Here is a 25,206-nt window from a genome sequence, read left to right as displayed (position 1 = left end):
GCTGAGAAGTTTCTTATTACCTTTGGTGCTGTCAACTTACTGAGTGAATCTGCAAGATGGGCTGGGGATTTGTTGTTTTCTTGTGTCATCTTCTCTACAAAAGCCCTCTGGTTTCTTAAAGCAGAGAGCAAACAGCCAGAGCTGAGGTCTTGCTGCTGATTCTACGGTGTGAGGATGTGTGCAGCAAGCAGCTGGTGTTGCAGGAGGCGTTCCAAATTCACCTTTCTTTTGGTGTTTAGAATCCTGACTTTACCTCAAATTTAATGCTGCTGCTTTTAAGAATAAATTGGGTAAATGGTAAATCAGAGAGTGTATGTCTACAGGAATGTTTAAGCTGCTGCTGAAGTGTAGGACATCTGTGCTGGTGCATCTCTAGAGCTCTCTGCAGAATTCAACTGATTTTAAAGAGTAACCTACAAGCACACAAGGTTCTGTGGAAAACAGCAGTCCTTTAAAGAAAATGAGAACTGAAGCAGGTGGATGTGAAAATACTTTCAAAAAAATCCTGTCTGAGTTCACATTCCTTGATACATTGGATTCAAACTTACCTCAAAGGAAACCCATTAAAATATGGTAACACGAGTCATTACAAGAGCTGCCACAAAATATTAAATTTCCATGGCACATTGTAAGTTTGTTAATAACTAGTGTCATTAGTTTCCATTACTGTGATTTACCTCAGATCACAGAGTATCATTTCTCTGCAAGATACGATTGTCAGCCACTGTAAATTGAAGTTAGTTAACACATCTGTGTAATTTCCAGGGTGAAAATGAGGACAGTTTGGAAAACAGTAGGAAGGAAGTTTTTTAATACAAAGCAAACAATTATCAAGCAAAGGGCCAGTGTTTGGCCCTTGGGAAGGCAGTGACATTTCTTAACACCTACTGCAACAATGACAAGGTATTAATTTGAAAAACAATGAGGACAACACAAATGTGGCAGTAGTCAAGTGTTACACTTTCAAGCAATTTTCAGTCTGCCGATTGTGCCCATTCCAAGAGGGCATTAGATGGATTGGTTTGTACCCAGACAATTGCAACAACATTTGTGGAATGAGATTTAAGTAATGGTTTTCTATTTGATATGAGGATTTCCCCTCTGTCCTCTAGTCAAACAGGTTTTTCCTTCTCCTTGCCCTGGAAAGGCAGTGGCTTGTGAACCATGGGGTGGCCTCCACACAGGTTTGGATGCTGTGTGGGGCTGGTGGTTGATTTCATTAAAAAGACTGAGGCTGTCAAGGAAGCCTCAAGGAAGCCATTGTAACGTGGCTTTGTTTCCAGGGGGAGGTAGGGAAACAGCCAAAAAATCACCCAGATGAATGATTTCTGCTCTGTTTTACACAAAGAACTGGAGCAGATCTCTGGCTCTGAGGATGGGAGCAGACTCCACTCCTCCTGCTGCCGACTTCACAAGGGTGTCCCAGGTACAATGCTTTTGGAAAAGCTTGAAAGGGTTACATAGAGACCACTTCCTTGAAGACGCTTTACTTCCCAGGAACACAGAGGCCTCAGAGAAGACCATGCTTTGCTCTAGAAGTTACTTACTGTTCTGTGCTCAAATTTCTGATGACTAAGTATTTAAAGATGCACTCAAACAACTAGGAATTTCAACTGAAGGATCTCCACATTTTTTAAGGCAAGAAATAAATTCTGAGTTTTTCTTCCCAGTGCTGTAAATATCTTGTTTCTATTACTCCAGGATGCCAGTCTCTGCATCTGGGGGTATTTTAAACCAAGCAACACCTCTTACTGTTCAAGAGGTTTTTTTTTTCCATGCTGGGCTCAAAATATGATAATTTTGTAGGCAAGGTTTATCTTGGACTAAAGGGATGGAAACACAAATGCAGATGACGTGGTCCAAGTTGTCTGATAAATTTATCATGTTGCCATATGAGAGCATGTAGAGCAGTCCATCCACATTAAATATACATACATTATACATACAGGTCATGAAACTCAACTGAGTTATTCTAGATTTCCACTGCTCAGTCTAACTGGATGCAGGAACTGGTGTGGTATATTAAGATCTTATCTTTTTTAATTTGCAATTGCTCAGGATCTTTCTGCCTGTAAAATGTTACAGTAACCCCTTATTCCAGCCAACATTCATACATTACACTTCAACTTAATTTAAATGTAAATTTCTGGCAACTTAAGTGCTCTGTCTAAGAACATTAAGGGTTCTTTTCCTTATGAATCAAGGTCTAATTAGAGGAGACCATGTACAGTTTTCCTATACCAATTACAGAAAAACAGAAAAAATTATTTTCATTAACAATTTCCCAAACACATGTTGCTAGCTCATCACCATTTCCCCAAAGTAATAAAAAAGTCATTTTCTGAAAGAGTAAAATAAACCAACAATTAGAAGAACAAAAATAAAATAGATTAGCTAATGTGTTAGATGTGTGTTGGCTCAGTTCTAACATGTCTGGACCTTTTTGTTTGGAAATTATACTGTATTTGTACAAGTCCAGATGAAGAATTAACAGAATGTACTGCTCCCATTTTTTTTTAAATGTGATTCAAGCCAATTGCATAAATATGGTACCTTTTTGACACCATCTGCAAATTATTGCCTAAACAGCCTCATAGGTCTCCATAAGAGGGTAACTGCTCATTATTAACTTCATGGAGATATTGTTTCCAGTTCAAATGTTAGAAATGTGAAGGCCCGTGGTTCAGTCTTGGCTGTTAATGCATAATGTGGGTTGCTACACATGCCATAAACCAAAGCACGACGCAAATTACTATGACAGAAGTTGTTTAAATTGTGCTTACGGGTACATCCACGTATTTGGAAGCAGCCTTCACCTGTAAAAGGAACAAGAAGACAGTTTACACCATTAGTAACTTCTCAGGTATTTTCTTTTCTTTCTTTAAATGTCTCTTAGACCTTGCCCAGCCAAGACTTGGAACAACATAATTCTGAGAAGGTTGAAAAGAGTGATAAAACAAACTTTCCTGTCTAAAAGGGTGGTATTTTTGTTGTTGGCTTTTTGTTTTTATTTTTTTTTTTTTTTTGGAGAGGTAACTTTACTGCTGCTAAAGCTCTAATAGCAACAGATGATAGTGTGGGAGTTGTGCTTCTCCCTCTTCTACTTCAGTGAGCGGGGGAAGATGGGGTTCATAAGTAGACAGCATTATTTTCTTCGGAGGCCTCGCTCTCCACCTGATGCCACGTGTCTCCCAAGGCAGTGCATGTCTCTCCTGTTGGGAGCTGTATCCCAGGGATCTTGGGAACTCCCCTGGCACTGGGAGCATTATGGTATAGTGAGGCTGGCAGGGGCCTGCACCAACACACAAGAAAGCACCCGAAGTACCCTGATTTTGCCCTCTTCCCATTGTCCTGTTCATAGTGTGCTTCCCCCAGCTGTGCAGGCTGCAGCCCGGGACATTGTCAAGGCCCGGTTGGATGGGGCTCGGAGCAATCTGGTCTAGTGGAAGGTGTCCCTGCCCACGACAGGAGGGTTTCAACTAGATGATTTTTGAGGTCTCTTCCAACCCGAACTGTGATGCTCTGTTAGGCTGAGAATTTTCTGAGAGATCTTGCAGTTCCTCCTTCACATCAATTCAAACAAAAAATGATTATTTTTTCCCTTTTTGCTGGCTCTGATGCTGGCAGGACCTCACAGACCATGTTGGGGCACTGTGCTCATTCCACGCTACACTGACGTGCCCCAAAGCTCTTCTGCTTCCCAGACCCTGAACAACTAAATAATTTTTTCCATGATTTCCCCCCCTTTTTAAAAGACACTATTCAACAGGGGGTATCAGAAGTGGACACCGCAGTCTGTGGTGTCCTCACAAGTTGGTGGGAGCTGCAAGACCCCAGATGTACTTTGTCTGTGGTTTGCCATGCAGCAGGGTGCAGGCACGGGAGGCGGGATGGCCCCGACGTCAGGGCCAACTCTTCCAACTGAGCAGTGCCCAGCTGGCCACAGAGACCTTTTTCCCACTGTAGCATAAGGCACCGTGTCTAGAAAGAGTATGGTTGGGATTTTCCACAACACTTCTGCTTTTAATTAGGGTAAGCGTTGCCGGCCATCTTTGTTTGGGTGTAAAAGCTCACCTGCTTTTAAATATTTCTAAAGCTACCATTAAAACAGCCTAAATATAACACGCACACAGTTGCATCTTGGGATGAATAAATTATGTGTCCCGAATGAGAGAATGAATGTATGTGTGAGACAGAATGTGAGAGTGGGTGGAAGCACTCATATGGTGTGTGTGGGGGGTGCATAATTAAGCACAATGAGGCGATACAAAAGACCAGACTGGTGGTAATTGCCGAGGTGAACGCTGCAAGTATTGGCAGCGCCCGGGGTGCCGAGCCGGGGGGCAAGAACAGAGGGAAGGGCAGGAGGAGGGCACCGAGCGCCTGCTGCCGCGGTGAGACCCGGGGTCTGCTGCCAGAGGGGGACGGGGCATGTCCCAGCACGGAGTTTATGAAGGAGGTAACAAAATCAGCACCAAGCCCTTGCTCTCAGCGAAGACTTGTCTTGTCTACAGGTATTCCTGTTTCCAGCCAGCCGTCTGGACACCTCACCCTTTCACTACACTCATCCTCACAACTTTCTCAGGAGGTAGCGAAGCGCTATCGCTTGCTCCTGCGGAGTGGGAGCTGAGGAGCCCCAGCCTCCGTGAGTGAAGGCAGCTGGAGCCCATCCAGTGGCTGCATCTCCAGAGGAGCAGGCAGTCATGGCACACCTGCACTGGTGTGGAGCAGCCACAGGCAGGGTTGCCCACGCGAGCACCAAACTGGCAGATTTTCCAAGGAGCGAAGCCAAACAACAGGAGGAAAGTTTGGAAAATGATGTGGCCTGAGAGCCCGCAGAATTCAAGCTGGGGTCCACGCTCAGGGCTGCACTGTGCCATGTACCTGTACCTTCAAACACCACACAGTGCATGAAGTGAGGCAGTGGCAAACCTGCCATCTGAGTGCAGATTTAGCACTCTTGGGTCCAGCTTAGCGCCACTGTTTTAAACTACCTTCTCCAAAGCCAAGAGGCGACAAGAATAACTCGGCTTCCTGCGATCTCCTCCCTCCACCCACAAAAAAACTGAGCTGCTTCTCCTGCCCACTCCCCTTTAATCAGAATAATTACTTGTTTTTCTTTAAACTCAGATTTGGCTACATTTAGTGAAATTTCCAACTGCCGGATGTTGTGTGATTTTGCTAGGCTGCCGTTTTTCACAAAGTATGTGACTTTGCCATGAAACGTCTCAGTTTACCATACAAATTTTGTGCAGAACAAAAATAAGATCTTTTACTTCTGTCTCCCTTGGGTAACATGGAATCTTTGGTTATAATTACCATAGGTGCAATGCTCTGCCTACAGAGGCTATCCAGATTACAGGGAATTTTAGCAGCTGGCATTCCTGTGACACAGTGGATCTGCACATGCAGTCGCCCAGCCAGGGCCTGGGCTGCTGCCACCAAGATGCACTTAAATGTATCAACAAACAGAAAAAAAAAAAAGTCTGGCCAAATTTAGAAGGGTGTTTTCCTCTCAAAGTGCTCTGCAAGGAGAAGTGGCTAGTGAGAATTTATTAGGACAACAGATGCATTAATTTTATCTTGAATTTCGAGGCAAGAATTGGAAATGAGGATATCCTACTAGGTGATAAAACTGTCTGTCACAAGACCCCCGAGTACATGTCACTTGCAGAGCGCCTGGAAAACACGCGATGAAAGAAGTCGGTGGAAGGGGGTGGGAGACTAATGCTTTCTGGAGCTCAGCGGCTTGGACCATCACACTTTGTTGTATTTGTTCAGACAGGGAAAACGTGGGAGGTGGTGCAAGCATGCTGTAACAAGAGAGAGATTCTGTATTTACCATTGCAAAGACTAAACACAGCAAGTCACATTACTACTGCAGGGAGAGGAGACTTGCTAAGCCCAGTGCCAAAGGGGTCAGGGCTGTTCCTCAGCCTCCTCTCCCAGTGAATCCCAGCAAACACCCAGGCCAAAGCGAGAGACATCCCTTTCCCAGGAAGGAGCAATCCCGCTCCTCCGCAGTGCGCCCAGCCTCCTGGATGTGGGCGAGGGCTCAGCACTTTCCTGGAGGCATGCACACACCATGCACAGCAACTATTTGAATATACACCCCTTTCTGGCTGGAAACTCAGAAAATCAAGGTTTTGGGACCGCATTCAGAGGCTGTGGGGCCATTGGAGTGGGACAGCCACAGTTTTGCTGCTGCTGGGGCAGTTAACTGTCAGTGACTGTCTGAGGAGCAGCAGAGAGGATGTTTGAACCCCATGCTCCGATGTGCTGGCTCCTGACAGGAGCCCAGAGCCCAGGTGCAGCCAGAGGGTTTGCTCAGCAATCAAAGGGAGCAGCACTCGGCAGCGTAAACAGTAGGATGTGGTGGGAGCAGTGCAGCATCAACCGAGGAACAGCTTGGATTCATGGAGAAGGAAGGGCTGCACATTACACTGTCTATGCGGGCTGATGCTGGTACTTCCGATGCCTGGAAAGCTGCCGCCTCCACATCCTCTGCTGCTGGCACACAAGAATTTCCTAACCCTCCACAGCACTGGAATGAGGGAAGGTATCCAGGTATTCACCCCAAGCCACCCTCTGCATCTGCTCAAGCAGGAATGTGCACAGCCTTGTGACTGTAATCACACAGAGGTTATCCAGGGAAAAGAGCTGCACTGTGGGGCAGTGAATGGGATACCCTCCCTTTCTCCCTTCTCGGAAGAACAAAGTGCCTCCAGCACACCTGCAAAGGCAGAATGCTTAGTTTGAACCACAGGGTGGTTCAGATAAGCTGCCAGACTGTGTGCACACAACTGCCCACCAGCAGAGTTTCTTGCCTCTGCTGGTTAAGTCTTCCTACATCCAGCCCAATTCCAAACTGTCTCAAACTCAGCAAAAGGGCCCATGAGGAGCAAACAACAGACAATTTCAAGTAACTAAGACAACTCCAAAATAAGATTTTGGAAAGCCTTGCCAGTTTTCAGAGCAGTGCCTTCTGCCTCCTGCCCAGTCTCTGCCTACACATGGGGGCAGCAGGTCCGGAGAATGAAATGTGAACCCAACTTTCCAACCACCCCAGACACAGGTGTTTGGGGGCACACCTGTCTGTGAGCTGAGAGGAGTGAAGCCATGCTTGCACAGAGATTCTCTTGTAAACTTTCTGGCATGCATTTTTAGAAGACCTTTGGAAATCAGCTGCCATGTGTTTGTCCTAAGAAGCTATCACAACACTTCTCTGAAATACAGCTAAGATTGTTAAACCCTTGCTGGATACTCAGGCTAGTTTTGCACAGGTATTGGTCTGGTCCTGTACCTTGCTAGGAAATATGTGGTGAGCTGTGGACTGGTTCTGCAATGTTAGGGAGAAATTAAATGTGTCATTAGAAGCACCTTTTGCTGCATGACCTCATGGCATTTCCTCTACCTTGTTCTCTTTCAGAAACATAAAACAATCCCTAGATTTCCTTTGCTATTTACTACTTTAAAACGGTCACTGTTATGTCCAGAAGACAGAAAGAAACACACTTGTCATGCAAAGTGGCAATGAAGCAAATTCTTTAGTTAGGAAAATTGCATGTACAGTGTGATGAGTTTTTTTCATCTTCATACCTATCCTCTGCAGAATAAACTCCACCAAGCTGAATGATAACTGGAAATGGCTTACTCTGTACATCTTGGGTGTTTATGTACTGTATGTCTGCATACAGGTTGGTTTGTCTATTCATGTGGGGGTTACAGTGATCAAACATCACAGAATGGTAGAATTATTATGTAGCTGATAAAAAAAAGAAAAGAAAAAGAAAGGAAACTATAGTCTGTACTTACAGTAAATGACAGGAAAGAAGAAAACAAAGTTCCTTCATCGTATCTAGACAGTTTGGCCAAGACTCCTTCCAAAATGGTGACAAACTATGAAGACAAAAAATACTGCAATTATTTTTAATAATTGAACAAGGATGTAAAAGTCAGCATCAGCTTCAAAGAAGACAGTGGAGCTCTCAGCATTGACAAAGCAACAGATCACCCGTCCCTGAGCACAGCAGGCTGGGGAGTGGGGAAAAAGGAGCGCTGCTTTTTGGACACTAATGGTGCACCTCTTGCTGGGTGGGAATCACCCTCTGTGTCCTGGGTGATGCTGGGGACAGGAACGTGGGTGCAGTGTGTGGGGAAGCCAGCAGAGCCTGTCTGGATGGGGAAGGCGGGTGGTTCTTGCTCCCAGTATGCCGTGTCAAACACGCAGCTAGCTGGTATTCTTGCAGAAGAATCAAACTGGCATATGTTGGTGGATTATGTTTAAAGGTCTCCACTGTATAATAGGGATGACTTGTTCTCAGAAAGTTTGAAACTAAAGGAAAACACACCCCACCATCTTTCTCCCTACATACCAATTCCCCTCCGTGTTAGCACAGCACACCAGACCTACACAACCACCCAAGGGGAATGCTGGCAGCTGAGCTAGAGGAGCTGACTCTGACGAAAAACAATTTCCAAACAATTAAACCTGACATTTTGGAATGTATTTCCCACTACTGTCACCTCTAAATTAATTTCTTAGGAGAGCATATGGTGATCTTGCACAAGATGAGCTATTTTGTCCGCACAACCTCATGCGTAGGAGTGGTGGCCACCTCTGCGTGCCACCCCAACGGCTCTGCAGCAGCATTTAGCAGTGCCACCCCCTGACTACAGCTACCCCCAGTGCTGTGGGGTGATGCTGACCATGGGGTGCTACCCCATTAACACAACATCCATTCCTTAAAACCACTTCTGGCCCAGTATGGCAACCCTGCCAGCAGTGTATTACATCTCACGCAGTTCCTAATCATCAAAGAGTCACCATGAAAGGACTGGGAGATGTATGATCTTGCCTGTGAGAAACAAGAAGCCAATTCAACATCTTAATGTGTCACATTTTAATGGAAACGCACATATTAAAAATGCAATGTTAACAGTGAATCACTTCACCTGAAGCCGAAGGTTACCTTTGCCACTAGGAGTGTTATCATTTCTTTGACGGTTTCCTCAATTAGTTCATCTATTTTTGAATGGTACTGGTGCTAAAGAAAAATAAAAGGAGAGGGGGAGGAAAATATTAGCATTGATCACAGCCAACAGCTCTACCCTTGTCAGCCTCTTCCCTTGGTAAGCCACAACACGCAGTATTAAACTGAAGAATTATGCAGCTTATTACTCTGGGCCCCACTGCAGTGACCAGTGACCACTGACACTTGTAGGAGAGACCCTGAATTCAGGAGAATCTTATATCTGTTTGTGAAGCATGGGCAAACCCTGCCCTCTTCTGTGTGCCCACAGCTCCGGGAGCCACACGGGGGTCTCAGAGGGGAGGCTCTGCCATCCCTGTGAGCACCAACACCCAGCACTCCTAGAGACCCCCAAGTCCCTTTTCTCCACTTCCGTGGGCATTGTCCTGTCCATCTGGCACATGGACTGCACTGGACAATGAGATATACCTGCTGCTGGAGGGGAACAGGCAACCCTTTCCCAGGGCACCACAAACCACCCAGCCCTTGGCAGGGGAGTGGGGAGGACCTGCTGCTCCAGGGGAGCTTGCAGTGGCCTCAACCACTCCCCTGGTGTTGCACCCTTCCCATCCACTGCAGCAAAGCAGCTGAACCTGTGTTACACTGTGTTCAGCAGGCACACGGCTCAAATTAAGCACTTGTTTAAATGCTTTGCTCAGTGACTGTAAGACAGAGTTAAAAACCACCCAACAAACCACAACGAGCTTTTTTTGTCCCATGCAAAAGCCAGCAGGCAGTGTATCCCCAAGCCCTGGGTGCTGGCAGATCCCGTGGCAGTAGCTCAGCACCGGCTGACCAACGCCTGTGCCTGCAGCATCAGCACTTCTGAGTCTTCAACCCAATTTCTGCACATGCCAAACCTTGCTTAGCTTGGGAGCTCTGATGCAATCAGCTGCAATATGGCTAGAATAGGTACTAAAATACAGTCTTCTACTAATTTAGAAAAGACCTGTTTCCAATACAAGATTTAATTAGTGAAAACATACAGTATATTCTTATTTTCAATGGACTGAGAAAATACTGATTATGACTGCTTTCCAACACAAAACATTTGATTTTTCAGTCAAACATTTCAAGCACGGTGCTAGTCACTATATTCATTACCACTTGGCATTAATATTGTTTTAAAATGTTAACATCAAATCACATTGAAAGAGACAAATCTGCTTTAAATACTAATCAGACTTTGGGAAGGAAGACTGCGAGGGGCTTTACAAATGCTAGCTGCTGGTCTCGTGTCTGATGGGTTCTCTCTGAACTGCTCTGCAGTTCGGGGATTTTTTTCTATGGCAGTAACATTAATACAGGAATTTGGGAGAAAGAAAAATAAAAGTAGGACACACTTACCCACTCTTTTGCAAACTTTTCAGATGATTGGGGACAGAAATAAGAGGAAAGTGCAAAAGACAGGAAAAAGAACATATGAAGATAAACAATAAATAAACCAAAATCTTTTAAAAAAAGAGACGTATGAGAACAGCAGCATCATGCACAGAAAACAATAAGCAATGGGAAATGAAATGTGATCAAAACCTCCTTTCGCTGAAATACCAGAGATCGCTACCTGTAGGATTTGCAGGCAGTAAACAGTGGGAAGGGGCCGGATTGTAGCTGACTGCTGGCACTCTGTTATGGTTTTTATTTTGCTCCCAAGCAGAAGGGACCCGGCTGTTGACAGGCAGGGTTCGGCATCGGGGCAGCCGCACACCCCTCACCGGGATGGTTGTGCTGGGGGGGATCCCTGCGGCAGGGGCAGGGCAGGGGGGACGTGGCACAGCACGTCCCAGCCCAAGGGCCTGGCTGGGGGCACTCAGAGCCTCACCTGGGCAGGAGGACAAGCTGGCACCACCACGCCACAGGCTGCGATCTGCTGGGCCCACGTACAGGGAAAACATACACGAACAAGCAGGTGATTTTTGCATTGGCACTTCCCATTCCCATGTCCTGCTTTGCAGGTCAAGACATATACCAGTCCCTTATGGGATCATAGTTATGATTAATCTGTTTAATGCAGAGCTAGCCCTTATCAGCTCCCAGATTGACCTGGCTGCTCCCAGCACAGCTGCAATGCAGCTGTGAGGTGACAGGGACCTGTAAGAGCCGGGGTACAGGGAGCAGATGCTGATGTCCTTGGCAGACACAGCCAGGACTTCCTAGGAGAGATGGAGGAGGGGCTGTGTGTATATTGGGGTGTCTGCCCCACAACAGTTTCCTTCTGCAATTGCATTTTCTGTGTATGTAAGACCTTGCAACCAAGCATTTAGCTAATGGCTTTCATCAAGTAAGTCATGAGCTTGAACTCAAACACGGCTAGCTGTGTGCAAAGCAATCCACTGTGAAATGCACCGACTGATGCATGTTCAATCAAAGCTTGTTTATAAAGCAAATAAAAGCCCCGATGGAATAAAACTGCTGCTCTGAGAGCAGGAGAGGAGCCTGGGCATGCACCAAGGCGGTTGTCGCAGGACTCCGAGCGCTCATTCCCATCGCAGCCACAACTCCCAGGGTGGAGTCAGCCCCGGTGCCAGGGCCAGTGACCATGCAGGACAGGGCCTGTGAGGCTCAGGGTCCTGCCCCGGGGCAGCCACAGCCATGTGCACCCTGTGCTCCCGTGCTGCAGCCCCAGCTCCACCTCAGGAAGGAGAGCCTCGGCCAGGACGGGGTTGGAGAAGGCGGCGGTTTGGAAAGCGAGCGCCTGGTGCTGCTTACAGACGCCTGGCTCGTAAACCAGCGATTCTAAACAGCTTCCTTCTACATTCCTCGTGAAAATGCTCAAGGTTAAAGATCGCAGAGCTGGTTTGCTTTCCCCAGCATAGCCCCCGCTCTGGATCGAGTTCATCACAGCTTTCTATTAGCTCAATTATTACAATCCATAATCAGTGCACTACAATGATTCAACTTGACTTATGTGATGAGTATCTTGCCTTGTCATGTAACAGATTGTGTGTACGTTGTATTTCTCTAAGGACCATCTGACCTTAGATATTAAATAGAAACATACTAGACCAACTGAGAAACATTTAATACATACATTTATCCCCTTAGATGTATTAAAATTCAGAGGAAAATAAATATTTAAGATGGTAAAGTATGTTTACCAAATGTTTTAACAGCTGCCTTTAGAGACAAGGAAATGGAATGAAATGATGGGTGTTTGTTTCACAGGGTAATGCTCGCAAATGCACTCAAGTATCTGCTAAAGTGAGTGTGGCTGAAGGGTAGTGTGGAAGGGAAGGCCTTTGGGGTGGGAGGGAAACTGCAGAGTGAGGTCAAGTAAGGTATTGAGAGAGTCTCTGCCCACGTACATCTAGAACTGTCAGAAAAATCAGTGGTTTGTTTCTAATAAAAATGTCTTCTCCAGTTAGATCTGGGCAAACAGCCCTGCCTGAACATTGTGGTGGGCAATACGAGCCCTTTTTGCTCCTGTTGAACTGTCTGCACAGGGACCATGGACTGGAGGAGCCATATGACGGCTGCGGCACCAATGGATGGTTCTGTCAGCAAGTTTGTCTGTCCCTCCCTCCCTTCTCTCCCTCCCTGGTGGAGTTGCCAGCAGCCCTTGCCGAGCTGTGCGGCTGCCACACACCAGAGACAGCGGGACAGAGGGACTCAGTGAGGCACAGACCCAGCTCCCCAAATTACAGAGGAAGATGCAAGCTGGAAACCCGGGTGCCCATCCCTCTGCTACCTATCTGACTGTCTCATCATTTCCACTGGGGACTGGAATAGGCAGGGTGGCCTTTTGTCCTCCCCTCCTGGGCTGTAGCGGCCCAGGATCCAAACTTTTACGCTCCTCAGCCTGCCCATCTCAGCACACAGGTTTAGACAGCTTCAAGAAGAGGAGATGGAGGTAGCCAAAAAACGGAGTGGTACGAGCGAATGGAGGGGGAGGTAGTAACACTCATTAAAAGAAAGAAAAGAAAAAGGGAAGGTGTATAAAATACTGAAGCCCTAAATAGTAACTTAAGCACCGATAATTTACATCTGCTTTACAGGTCTATTAGTTCAGCTATCTGCTAAAAACCTTGTTGCCCCAGCAACTGCTGCTTGCCACAGGAGTTCGTCTGTCTCTGAGCTGCTGTACCAAACACCTCCTGGAAACAGCACAGGCAGATTTGCAGCTGAATCTCCACTGCAGCCCAGAACAGCCGAGAAACAACCGCCTGCTCCCCTCTCACCTGCAGCCTGAGTCAGGCTCAGTGTACACTGTGACTGATGCTCAGAATTTGGAGGAAACTGTGGCAAGCAGAGAGCATCACAAGTCGTTATGGAAAGAAGCAGTGAGTGCCCGGACACACAATACCCTGGCACAGCTCCTGTTACAGGTCTTGTGACATCTGAACACTTAACCTGACAGTTTTATAAATGCAATGAGCTTCCTCTGTCATGATATCAGTCTGCTTGATCTCCAAAATCTCCCTGTTCTCAGGGACTGTGCTAATATAAGGGTTTGATGCTGGTTTGCAGTGGGGAGCATCACAAACATGGACCATCCCAGCTGACGGGGCACTGCCAAGGTAGATGCTGCAGCACCTGCAAACTGAGGGATTTAGGGAGATAAATGGGTATGAATATGGTACAGAAAATTGTAGAGAAGTTCATGTCCAGGCTCGGACAACAAAAGCCCACTCAAGATCTGCCCCAGCTGACCTGGAGGACAAGGGAAGAACCTGATGATGGGCAGTATGAAATCTCTTGCAAGGTGACTGTCACAAATAAAATGTCAAAACTGAAATATGTATGAGAAAAATAAAAGAACAGCTGGATCTGATCCAAACACCACTGACATCAGGGCAAGGAGCCCTGCTGCATCCAGTGGCCTTTGGAGGAAGTTCCTTTCAGAGGAATGAAGTGAAGTGAACAACTAAAAAACCACAGGAACAACTTGCAATGATTCACTGCAAAATCTGACCATGGAAAGCTGTAGTGAAAAGGCTTATCTAGGAAATGCTGACAAGCAGCAGGATAGGAGAGCCAAAGAGTATTTGTGAATTTATTCTAGACTGGTATATGGAATATTTAATTTGGCTTGAAGCCACTGGAGCAAAATGATCATTATGATGCATTAAAACTACTTCAATTTTACCATTTCTTTCTAGTTCATAGATCAATTCACAGAAACTTCAACCTGCAACTATGGTTTCAGTAGAAAATAAAATCAGCAATTCATTAAAACAGATTTGTTGTTTGGAACCTTGAGTTCATTAAGAACCTGGAAATCCAGAATGATCAGTGATGTGCTGATTATAGCCAAGTGCTCAAAAGGAAGTCAAAGCAGCTGGAATTTTCAATCTACTTTTGGAAAGTTACTTCTTTATTTGGTGGGGTTTTGTTTTTCCTTACAAGCATCACAGCAACAACTTGGCACTTCTGTTTTTCCTTATGTTTGTCTACAGAACACACTCATACACAGAAAGTGGTTGCCGACACCTGGCTCCAAGGTGCAGTTAATGACTCAATATATATGGTCATCATGCATCAACCAAGCTTGAGAGATACCGTATGCATACCACAGTCCTTGCAAAAAGCCACTCCTAAGTGACAGGGATTCCGAATGTTTCTATTCATTAGATTTGAGAGCAACCCCCTGTACATTCATCTGCACACTCTCTATGGAAGACTAAATCCACAACCGATACAACGTCTCTGAAACGAGCACAACAGGAGATAGGAAATTTCATGACATTGCTTTTAAAAGCTGTGAAAGGAAGAACCTTCATTTTTACCTCTTGGCCCATTTCCATACTGCAAAGCTTTGTTGACTGAGCTTTGGCATCCACCATGACATTAAACATGGTGCATATTGACTGAGGGACTCGGAAATCTGTTGATCGGCTGGTTTTCTGCAGTTTTACTTCAAATGCAATCCTTGTTCTGTGAAGGAAAGTAGAAAAAGATGTGTCAGTAGCTTTTAAACATTCTGAAGCCAATAATAATAACGTGAAACAATTCTGAGAAGAGTTTGAGAAGCCAGAAAGCCGAATGCTGCTGGGAGTACCATAGTGCAATTGCTACAAATGTGCTTTTACTAGAAACTATTTTCCCGTTTAAAAAGAAGCCCACTTTCCAGAATACACACTATTTATAAAGTGTGCAATGGTTTCAGGGAAACTATGACTTTCTCATGCTTGATAAACAGTGTGATGATGTTACAAAGAGCAGTGTCAATACACATCTATAATTTGGTTGCATTAGCTGGTTTATAATCACAGCCTGCCACACTAGAGGAAGCTCCTATTGCTTCCTGATATCAACTACAAATAACAGAAACTCCTTCATCACTTGACTGAAAGGACATTGCCAGACCATTGCATTTTTAGGTCCCCATGATGGTATTTGCTTGCTAAGTTCCTAACTGTCTTATAAGTTCATAAATTCGTAATTGTCTTTTCAGTATGAGCACACGCACATGCATCGCACAAGCCCACACCTCACTGCTCTCCTGAGGTTTCACTGAGCACAAATTTGACATCTCTGGCAGTTACAAACTGATACAGTGATACACCAAGAGCTTTGTTGGGCCAAAGACTACAGAATCTGATCCCGTGTCATATTTTAAATACCAAGGCATTTGTGACTCTAACATGGGAATGCTCTGCAGTGTGGTGGGCATTGTCTTGCCTTTCTTTGGAGCCCCTCTGCATATTCCAGAGGTAGTTTAGTAATCTAACCTAACACAGAACAATTATCACATCAGACAGAATCTGCCAACAAATTAACATAGGAGCTTCAATTTAGAAATAACAAATAATATCAGCTGCAGCTCAGGAATAACTCTGAACTTGGATGATCCCCCAAGGGTTATGCAAATGAAAACTCTTTACAAATGTGAAGCTCCCGTTCTCGGGATCAGATCTGAGTTTGTACATAGGTCCTTCTTGCCTGGATTTATTAGTTAACAGGCCTTCCTTGCAAGGGCTGCTTTCCTGACAGCCCCGAAATACAACCAAGTGCGGAAAGCGGGGTGGCTCCTCCATGGATTCAACAGTTCAGAGACAGACGCGAAGAAAAATGTTGTGTCAAACTGAAATTGCTAAAGAAACCTTAGCCAGGCCCTGTTTGCAAGGTGATATAAATAGGGAAGGCAGCATATTGGTTTACATCAGCAGTGGCATTTGAACTGAGTTAATTACCAGTGCCAGATTTAGCCTGGACTCGGGGACTAGAATCTTGGTTAATTACTGAAAGGACCTAAGGAGACTTGGGATTTTCCATCTCCTTGCAGAAAGGAGCATGTTCCTACGTACTTATGCTCAGAGCCATTATTTATAGTCATACCAGTACACAAGCTGGGCCAGGTTTTTACAGGGGGGCAACACATTTGTAGAAAGGTTGAGGCAATTGGAAAAAACCCAACCCTGCCTTCCAAGCACTCAAACCCTTCTTAAGATGTATCTAGAAGTTTGCTTATTTTTCCCAGTACCTCAGCTGAGCCTAAACCTGGTTGATTTCTACAGACCATTGCAGTTATAACTGGAACCAAGGGGCTTTGGTTCCAATTAAAGAAAAAATAAACCAAAAATAATAAATAATAACCCCCCCTCCCAAAAAAAACAAACAAAAAATCCAAAAAGCCCCCCCAAAAAACCAAAAAAGAAAGTAAGAGTTTTGCTTGTGATGCTTGTGGCAGAGCAGAGAGCAGAGTTCCAGCACTGAGTTTGCTCCTGACAGTCCTGACAACTGGAGGAGAACTGAAGCTCCAGTGACCAAAGATGAGCTGCTGCAACAGAGGGAAACTTGCTCAATGTCAAAGACATTATCTCACTGCACTTTAATGCACTGGGGTTATTCCAGGATGGTGAGAAGAGTAAGCCTCATTGCCTGTCTTCCTGCCTGCATCCCAAGGACTGAATGTGCCTTCCTCTGTGGTGACCCTGCATATCCAGGCTGTGAGGAACAGACAATAAATGCCACATTCCCACTCACAGAGCCAGGAAACTGTGGTATAGAACAGCCACATCACACACTACAGCTAATACTAGCAATGCACCAGCTGTACTTGACACGCATTTTTCCTCTGGGTGATCTCTTTGTCTATGCATTTCTGCACAATGAAATACATAGTTAATTTTTTTCATCTTGCCTCATCACCTCTGATACCAATGGACATAAATTGCTGTGGAGAGCTGTGGAAATTTAACCTCAATATTTTGCTTTCAAATGACAGTTGCCAGATGTCCAAAAGGTTTTTAAAGAAATCTCTGTTTTGGAAGACTGCAGGTGAGTATCCTGTCATGTGGGCTGATGATACAATACCTTTTCTCAATCAGCAGCAGATGTGAAACCTGTGTGCCAAGATACTATCCCCTTTTTCTGATAATTTTTTTCTGGTTTTTTTTTGTCATGGATCTGTGTTTTTTAGGTGAGTGCTGGGATCTTTCTTGGGGCTATGCCTTCAGCACTCAACTCATCACACCAAACTGCATTTTCAAAGGCTTGACTGCATGTGTAGCACTGCAAATAAGAACTATGCAAAAAGCTTGAAAGAACGGGTGATTTACTGTCTTACTGTGAAAAGGCACTCTCTAAAGTCTCAACAGAGAAGTGTTTGCTTAGGAGAGTCCACAATTCACAGGCAATGGGTGAATTCCACTTTTTAGGGTGGAACAGGCTTTCCACCGCATCTCTGCTGGGTAGAGCTGGGCTGGGGTCACTAATAAATGGTGGCTGAAATGAAATTTCATTGATAATAAGACATAAAAACCCATTGCATCCTGTGAGCTGCTGTGAGAAAACACGACTGGCTCGCTCATGGGCACGCACCTTTTCACACAGGACTCAATCATGTCACTCGCCATAAGCTTCAAGCGCTGCTCTAGTGTTTTCCAAACTCCTCCTCAGGCCCAGTGCAAATCCCGAATGAAGGTCTGTAGGGCATCAAGCTTCCAGAACATATCTTCCGAGGTGCCTGATCCCATTGCTGGCAGGGCAAAACGAGAACAAAGTCAGAGTGGGCATCAGGCTCTTTGCAACCTGATGTGGAGACATTCCTGCAACAAGTGTAGGGCAGACAGTATTTTCATACCAGGACAACGCTGGCCATCTCCACCATCAGGATTTTGAGTTTTACCATACAGTTGCCTAATCTACCTTGCTGTCATCACCCACAAAACTTTCCAGACCAGATGAGTAAGACAACATTGAGTTACACATATTAACGGGAAGTATGGTAAAAATCAGCCTTAGTTAATAACCACATTAACATATGTGATTATTAAGAATAAGGCCAGAAATTGTGGGAGAAATCCTTGATCGATAATAACTGCCATACTAGGCTGTATGCAGTTATTAAGATTTAGGGTTTCATGCAATTCTCCTCCCTCCGAATTATATCTTGAGTTTGCCTTGTCCCCCCACTGAGGCCCTGTTTCAGGTAAGGGACAGTGCTAACAAGTGGTGAGCGAGGACACACTTTATCTCTTGAAACAGCTGAAAAAAACCTGGGGTAAGTAAATTGAGCTAAGGGCACTAGGCAGCTCATATCCAGGAATTTGGCAGGATTGACTGCTGCACCCTTTTCTTGCAAAGCAGTTACAGGACAATGAATTTACATTCTTTTAAAATTTATTTTGCAACAACTTTGGTCAGCCACAAAACTCTTAATTTCTCTTCCAAGCACATATTCTTGTACCCATAGTCCTGCCCAGATGGAAGTCTTTGGTCCTGCAGTGTGTAGATACACCAGCTCTTTTCACAGTATAATATATCTCAAACCTCCACTTACAGAATAAAAATACAGAACTGAATTGCGCTCTGTTTGTGCAGAGAAATTTATGCATCATAACCCTCTTCTCTCCCTCTCTCCTTCTCCCTCACTTTTTTTTTTTTCTCCAGAAGAATTACCAAGGGAGCTTCAAGAGTTTCAACCCCCTCCTCGCATACCACTAATGCTAACACGGTAATTTATAAGATATTTAACACACCATGCATTACCACTTGTGCTGACATCATCTATAGAAACAGATGAGGGAGGGTGTTTCTATTGTGACAGATGCAGCTGCATTGAGTTAATGCTAGAGGAGCTCGGAGGCTAATGCAAACAGGGCTACTGCCAGGGAGAACTGTAGTCCCAACATGCCAGAGGGGTCCTGCGGGGGTCTGGGCTTACAGTCAACGAGATAAAGAATCGTCTCGGTTGTAGGAGAAACGTATCTGACACTAAGCAACAGGTAACATGTCCTTGATGGAGGGGAAGGGTGAGTAAAAGGAAACCAGGGAGATGAAAAGATAAAGAATCAGGCATTTCCTTTAGCCAGGGGACAGGCTTGTACGACAGTCTCACATGTTCATCTACCACCAGTTTTCAGTTGTGCCTGGTTCAAACCTGTGCTTAGGTGTAAATCAGCTTTAACAGTCTAAACCCAGTTTTTGAACTGCATAAATTTACATTTTAAGTGATTTAATGGTGTACAAATATGTAATTGGTATTACTACAACAGCAATATTACGACATCCATTTGGTTTCAAAATTTTAAAAGTATTATTCTCAGTCTTTTCTCACTTTTGATTAGGGCTCCATCCAAGTAAACAATATAGTATATTAATTTCCAAAATGCACTGTTCTTATTTTGCTTGTAAGCACCACAATTACTCTAATCACTCAGGCAGCTTGCCGTATACCATTGATTCTCAAGCATTTTCAGGAGGAATTATCCAATTTTCTGTCATTACATGATTCTTATCTTTTCAAGGGCAATACCACAAAGCATGCACAGAGAAAGATTAAAACTTTCATGTACTCTTTACAGGACAACTGCCTAAGCTAGCCTTAAGATAGCTATCTTAGCATGAATATGAGTGTATGGCTTTGAAACGTAAACCAACCATGCTAATGTTTTAAAAGCTTTTAAAATGTATTAAAAAAAAAAATCTCACATCAGTGTTTGGTTGATTTGTTACCGGTGCTCTGCAATCCCGCCTGCGCCAGGTAATGACAGAAAAGTTCTGGTGGACTCCAGGTGTAGATGTAATTGAAGGTGCTTCAGTAACACTGAAGGGGGCATTTTGGGGGGGGTTCTTCAGTTGTTACCTCTTAAGTGAGAGGCAGAGGAAAAGCACCACAGTGCTGGCTGAGAACCCCCTATGCCAACCCTAAACAACGCATTAGGAATTTAGGAGGAGGATTGACAAGGACATGTTTCCATGTTGGGATGTTCATCTCAAATGAGAAGATTTGGTTGAGCCACTGTGTACCACCCTCCACACTGCTCAGTGATGGGACTTTTAAGGGAAATCTCATATAAGAAGAGAACTTGCCTAATCTGTGCTGAGGATTCGTGGTATGTTCCCTCTGAGCTCACACACACACTCTGGGACACTTGGACAGGGAGGTGGGAGCACAGAGCAAAGGCTCCTACAGATTGACTGCTTGACACTGTGCCTGATTTTCTAAGCCATGATCTAAAGCTCACATTGAAATATCTTTCTTTAGTTGGTCATGGCATTATTCAGGCAGCAATGATGGCTATGGAGCTTTAATTACTCTCTGGGGCCTCCCCCAACATGAATAAAAACTGTTGCAGGGTACTGCTCTTTCTTAGATTGCTTCATCAAAATCAAGACAAAAATAATCTGGGAAATGCAGAGCTTGCATTAAACAAAATTCACTTTTAGATCTACATCGGTCCACAGAAATTGGTTGACTGGCATTGAAACTGGTTCATCTCTTTTGGACAGAACTCTTTGCGGAGACACATAATGTCATATTGTACGTTCGGTGGTTTGTATGTTGTTCAAACCATGGCCCATTGCTGACAGCTATTTTGTACAGCAAGATACTTGCTCAAACTCTCAGTGGGAGTTGAGACAAATTTTCAAGATTTATACAAAAAAACCCTCAAAATACACATGCCAGAAATTCACTAGTGTCTCATTCAGGAAAACGTCTAATTAACTGTCTCACTCTTTAAAGTTTTATGTAATGCACAGAAAACAAACAATACATATCCATGCCCAAGATTACTTTAAATTTAAATGAGATCTAATTTGAACTGAATACACACTCAGAATCATAAATAGCAGCCATCCATGACGGTGCAGAAAAGCTAGGCATTTGTGGGATGCCTAGTGGGATGTTAACTGGTAGATTTGGTACTTTAGGGAGATTCACATTTGGTAGATTCACATTGGGCAGATTACTTGTAAACTCCTGTGGAAGAAACAGACAGAAAGAAAAAATACCATAACAGTGACAATGCCGATGTAGCAGAAGCACATGACACTCAGAAACAAATCTGCAAAGTTCACAGCACAAGGACAGTTAAAAAACTAAAGCAAAACATTTCAGAAAGAAGCATGAGTATGGAAGCTTAAGTGTACTAGGTTTGCAGTCTGCAATAAAATCAAGTTCCTGAAAAAACCCCCAAAACAAACCAGAATGGAAAGAAGAATCACAAAGTAGCAAATTAAAAAAGTACTCAAACATCCATGAAAATAACTCCACCTTCAAGTCCTGATACCATTTCAAACTGCTAAGAGCAGCCTTTCTTCCAAAAAATCTCTCTTGTAAGTAAAAGTTTCAGTTCTTACACACTTAGGTTGGATGAAAGAGCTAAACTAAGAGATCTGCTAAGGAATTAGGAATTGAAATAATGAATAGATCATGCCACTGACTTCAGTGGAGTCAGGTTTCTCTGCCAAAACTTCTCCTTTGTCTTAGGCCCTATAAATAACAAAGAAGGGCTAATCTGGAGTGATGAAACAGTGAACTACAAGGTTCTTCCTCAGTGAAGACTGTGCCCTGATCCTCCCTTGCATTCCTGTGTGTGAAAAAAATGGGTCCTGCAGGTTGCCCAGCCCTCATATGTGCACCTGTGAATAAACTGCACTTCATAAATAAATCCCAGGACTAGTATGTGACTGTTTCTTGTCTGGAAATGGGCCATGAGGTGATTAAGACATTCAAAGGTTAATTTATGAAGCATGTGTACTTTGGCATCTTGACTTCAATCAGTATTTTCAGATGTGCAACTGTTATGCAAAAGGGGGTGAGTATCTTGATCTAATGTAACATTCTCCCCTAAGACAACGTCTGTGTAACAGCACTGCACGCCCAAAGTTGGAGTCCACCCTGACATATTTCAGTGTGCTAGGTCTCTAGATGTTATAATTGCTCTAATTCTGTTTTAATGGGTATCTCATCACAGCTTATGTTTTACGTGCAAAAATAAAACATAATGGGATTTAGGAATCAGCAAAAGATAGAACTCAATTACCCAACTCCATGTCTCCTGGCTCCAGAAGAAGGGCCAGTTTCCAAGGAATGTCCTTGTTTCTGCCTTCACCCAGTAACGCTGTATGCCACAGTGGTACACACCCCATAGGTGGTTTTACAGTCCCATAGGAGGAACAAAACCAGATATTTTGACACTGTTTTCACTGGATCGTTACTTGGGCTCAGTGAAAATGGAATCAGGACTTCAGGATTTCAGCTTCACTCTGCACTGCTGAAGCTACTGAAAGCTTTCTATTGATGTACACAAGCTTCAGCATCCAACTTCCCTGCTCTCAGTCACTGCATCAGGGATATGCCACCTCTGGAGGCCTCTCCCATTCCCCTGTATTAAATTAGCTACTGTACAGGCAGCATAATATGGACTGTTAGGAAACTATCAAAATATACACTATGTCTTTCAAGGCATATTCAAATCTTAGCAGTCTTCCTGAGCCACATTTTGATACTTCATTTCTTACTACAAGTTTTATGGATCAAACCCCAAAGTAATGGAATGAGCTGGCTGCACTGAATATATGTTCCTAATGCAACAGACGACTGTGAACCACACCTCTGACAGAGCTCAGCCTGTCATTGGTGGCAAGTACTAGGGAATACATTTCATTCGTATTCTCCCTTTGTGAATAAAATCCCTTGTTGGGGAGAAAATCACCAAATCAAAGTATTTTTCTAGTGAAAAAAAACAAACTCTGTTCTTTTTTTTTTTTTCTTTACATATTTCTTAGAAGATTTGATTTCTGCTATCTTGCTTGTTGTCATTGCCCAGGCAAGTAAGCAGAAGTGAGGAATTCACTACCATCAGAAAGATTGCCCATTGTTTCCATTCATACTATATTGCTTATAAGATGATATGGACTATTGAATGAGACACAGGACTCCATAGTGATTGAGAGAGTGCTAAATCTTCAGAACTGGCAGTGCATGTGGTTAGATACTGATACGGAATGAATAAAGAAATAGCAAGAGGTGGACAAACATAAATCTGTATAAGGAAAAGCAACCTTAAATTACCGTAGCCAGATGGTAAATAATAAATCAGAGGACCTTTGGTTTTAATATTAAATTCAAGAAGTGACAGTGTTATATTAATAAAAACACTGTATTAATAAAATATGACTCTAGAGTAACACAGTATACTATATTCACACGGAAACATATTTCTTTTATACCACACATTATTTTGCTGATGCAAGACTATGTTGCAAGAATAAGTAGTACTCTTAAAACAACAAACAGCAAAATAATGGAGTATATTATGTTAACATACAGTAACTAATTTAAAAATATTCTCCTGAATTGACATGCACAGTTTTGCAGGTTCAACGATCTAATTATCTGACTAACAGTTGCAGTGAGACCTGTAAAAATGATTAATATTACCAACAAATGTTCCATAAAGCCTGCAGTTGCTCAGACCATAAACTACAGGTCCAAGATGAGAAACCGTTTCTAGAAGCCAGCCATGCCTATTTATATATAGAGGCTAAATATAACCTCAGCCATCAGGCAGGGAATGTGGGCATTTGCCATCAACAAGATGAGGGCTGTCTGATTTAAGACGACTCAGCTTCAGGACTGGATCCTGATATGTTTGATAAAAGACGCACGCTCTGGAGCCTGTACCGCTTGTTTTCTGGCTTCTTCTGCTTCAGCCCCGTTTGTGTCTGTTAGCTGTGAAAATGGCTTTCACCTGTACTGTCTGCTGGGAATTCTCAGTGCAAACAGACTGGCAACGTCCCCCTGGACAACATCCCACGCTCACACGGTACTGCAGCACCGATCACACAGAAACACGTCCAAGGGCACCGGGGCTGCTCCTGTAGAGCTGCCCTAGTAATGAAAGAGGGCAGAAAAATCACAGTATTTTTACTGAGCTGTCTCCTGGGTTCAGAATAGAGCTAAATGAGACTCTGGCCATACTTAATGCTCCGTTCCTACGGGATGCCTGAAATGATTTAGTGAGGGAAGATGCAAACGCCTGTCTCTTCCATCCCTATAAACACTTAAACCTCAATGCTGAGGCTGAGCAAATGCTCAAGAGCAAATCTTTTCACAAAAGCCTGTATGTGAAGCAAAGAGCTTGATAGTGAAGTAGGCAAGTCAAATCTGTGCTCTTCCTGTGACTGACACCCAGAATAGTAACAAAAATACTCACTTTCACTACAACGGTGCTTCTTTTAAGGGGAAACATTTTCCACTGGCATTTTGTAGTTGTACAACCTTATAAAGTGATTAATATAATCCTATTGTTCGAATTCTGACATGTATATTAATGATACATTTATAAGTAGTTTGCAAAGGGTTAGTGAGCAATTAAAAGATGCTAAAGCCAGGACTACAGTGCGTTAGAGACAGCCCTGGGTCAATGAGTAACATCTTAGTCAAGCCATTGAAACTGGTTGTCATTGCACCAGCTTTAGCATTTGCTCAAAAAGATCTTTCAACACAGACACACACACACAGAGACACACACACACACACATACGTGTCTGTTGGCTGCGATATAAATCAGTGTTCTCTTAGAAGCTTAGAATGAAAAAAAAAACCCATTGCAAACCCTACTTTTCCAAGACCTCTCAACTCACCAGAGAACAGACCTACTCTGTATCCTGCAAACTTGGATGACTGTGCGAAGGACAAGTGTTCCACATTTCTCTCCGTGGATTCATACGAGCACACCAGCTGCTCTAGCTATAGGGCACGGACCCCCTGCAAACTCAGCAGCTCTGCAGAGGCAGATTACATAGCCCTCATAGGCACATTACATCCATGCTTTTTCCCCCCCACTTTTTCAATACTCAACAGTATCTCTCTCGCTGTTAGTGATTTCTGTACCTAACTCCTCAGAGCATAAGGTGCAGAATATTCGGCAATGAAAATAGAAGAAATACATGCTTGCAAACTGCCATCTGGTCAGGTTATGGAGGGCTACATATTTCA

General features: G+C 43.9%; 1 protein-coding gene across 1 annotated transcript in view; it reads right to left on the bottom strand.

Moving 5' to 3' along the window:
- Nucleotides 1-25,206, bottom strand: part of CADPS (calcium dependent secretion activator) — a 211,082-nt gene that overhangs the window by 22,207 nt on the left and 163,669 nt on the right. The window contains 7 exon segments of the mRNA XM_032699168.1: nt 2,784-2,816; nt 7,816-7,899; nt 8,973-9,047; nt 10,380-10,394; nt 14,759-14,906; nt 17,796-17,952; nt 21,024-21,169. Of these exon segments, the coding sequence (XP_032555059.1) occupies nt 2,784-2,816; nt 7,816-7,899; nt 8,973-9,047; nt 10,380-10,394; nt 14,759-14,906; nt 17,796-17,952; nt 21,024-21,169 (658 nt within the window).

The sequence above is a fragment of the Chiroxiphia lanceolata genome, chromosome 11 (assembly GCF_009829145.1).
Source record: "Chiroxiphia lanceolata isolate bChiLan1 chromosome 11, bChiLan1.pri, whole genome shotgun sequence".
In the NCBI taxonomy this organism is placed as follows: Eukaryota; Metazoa; Chordata; class Aves; order Passeriformes; family Pipridae; genus Chiroxiphia; species Chiroxiphia lanceolata.
This window is presented reverse-complemented; position numbering and strand designations above follow the sequence as displayed.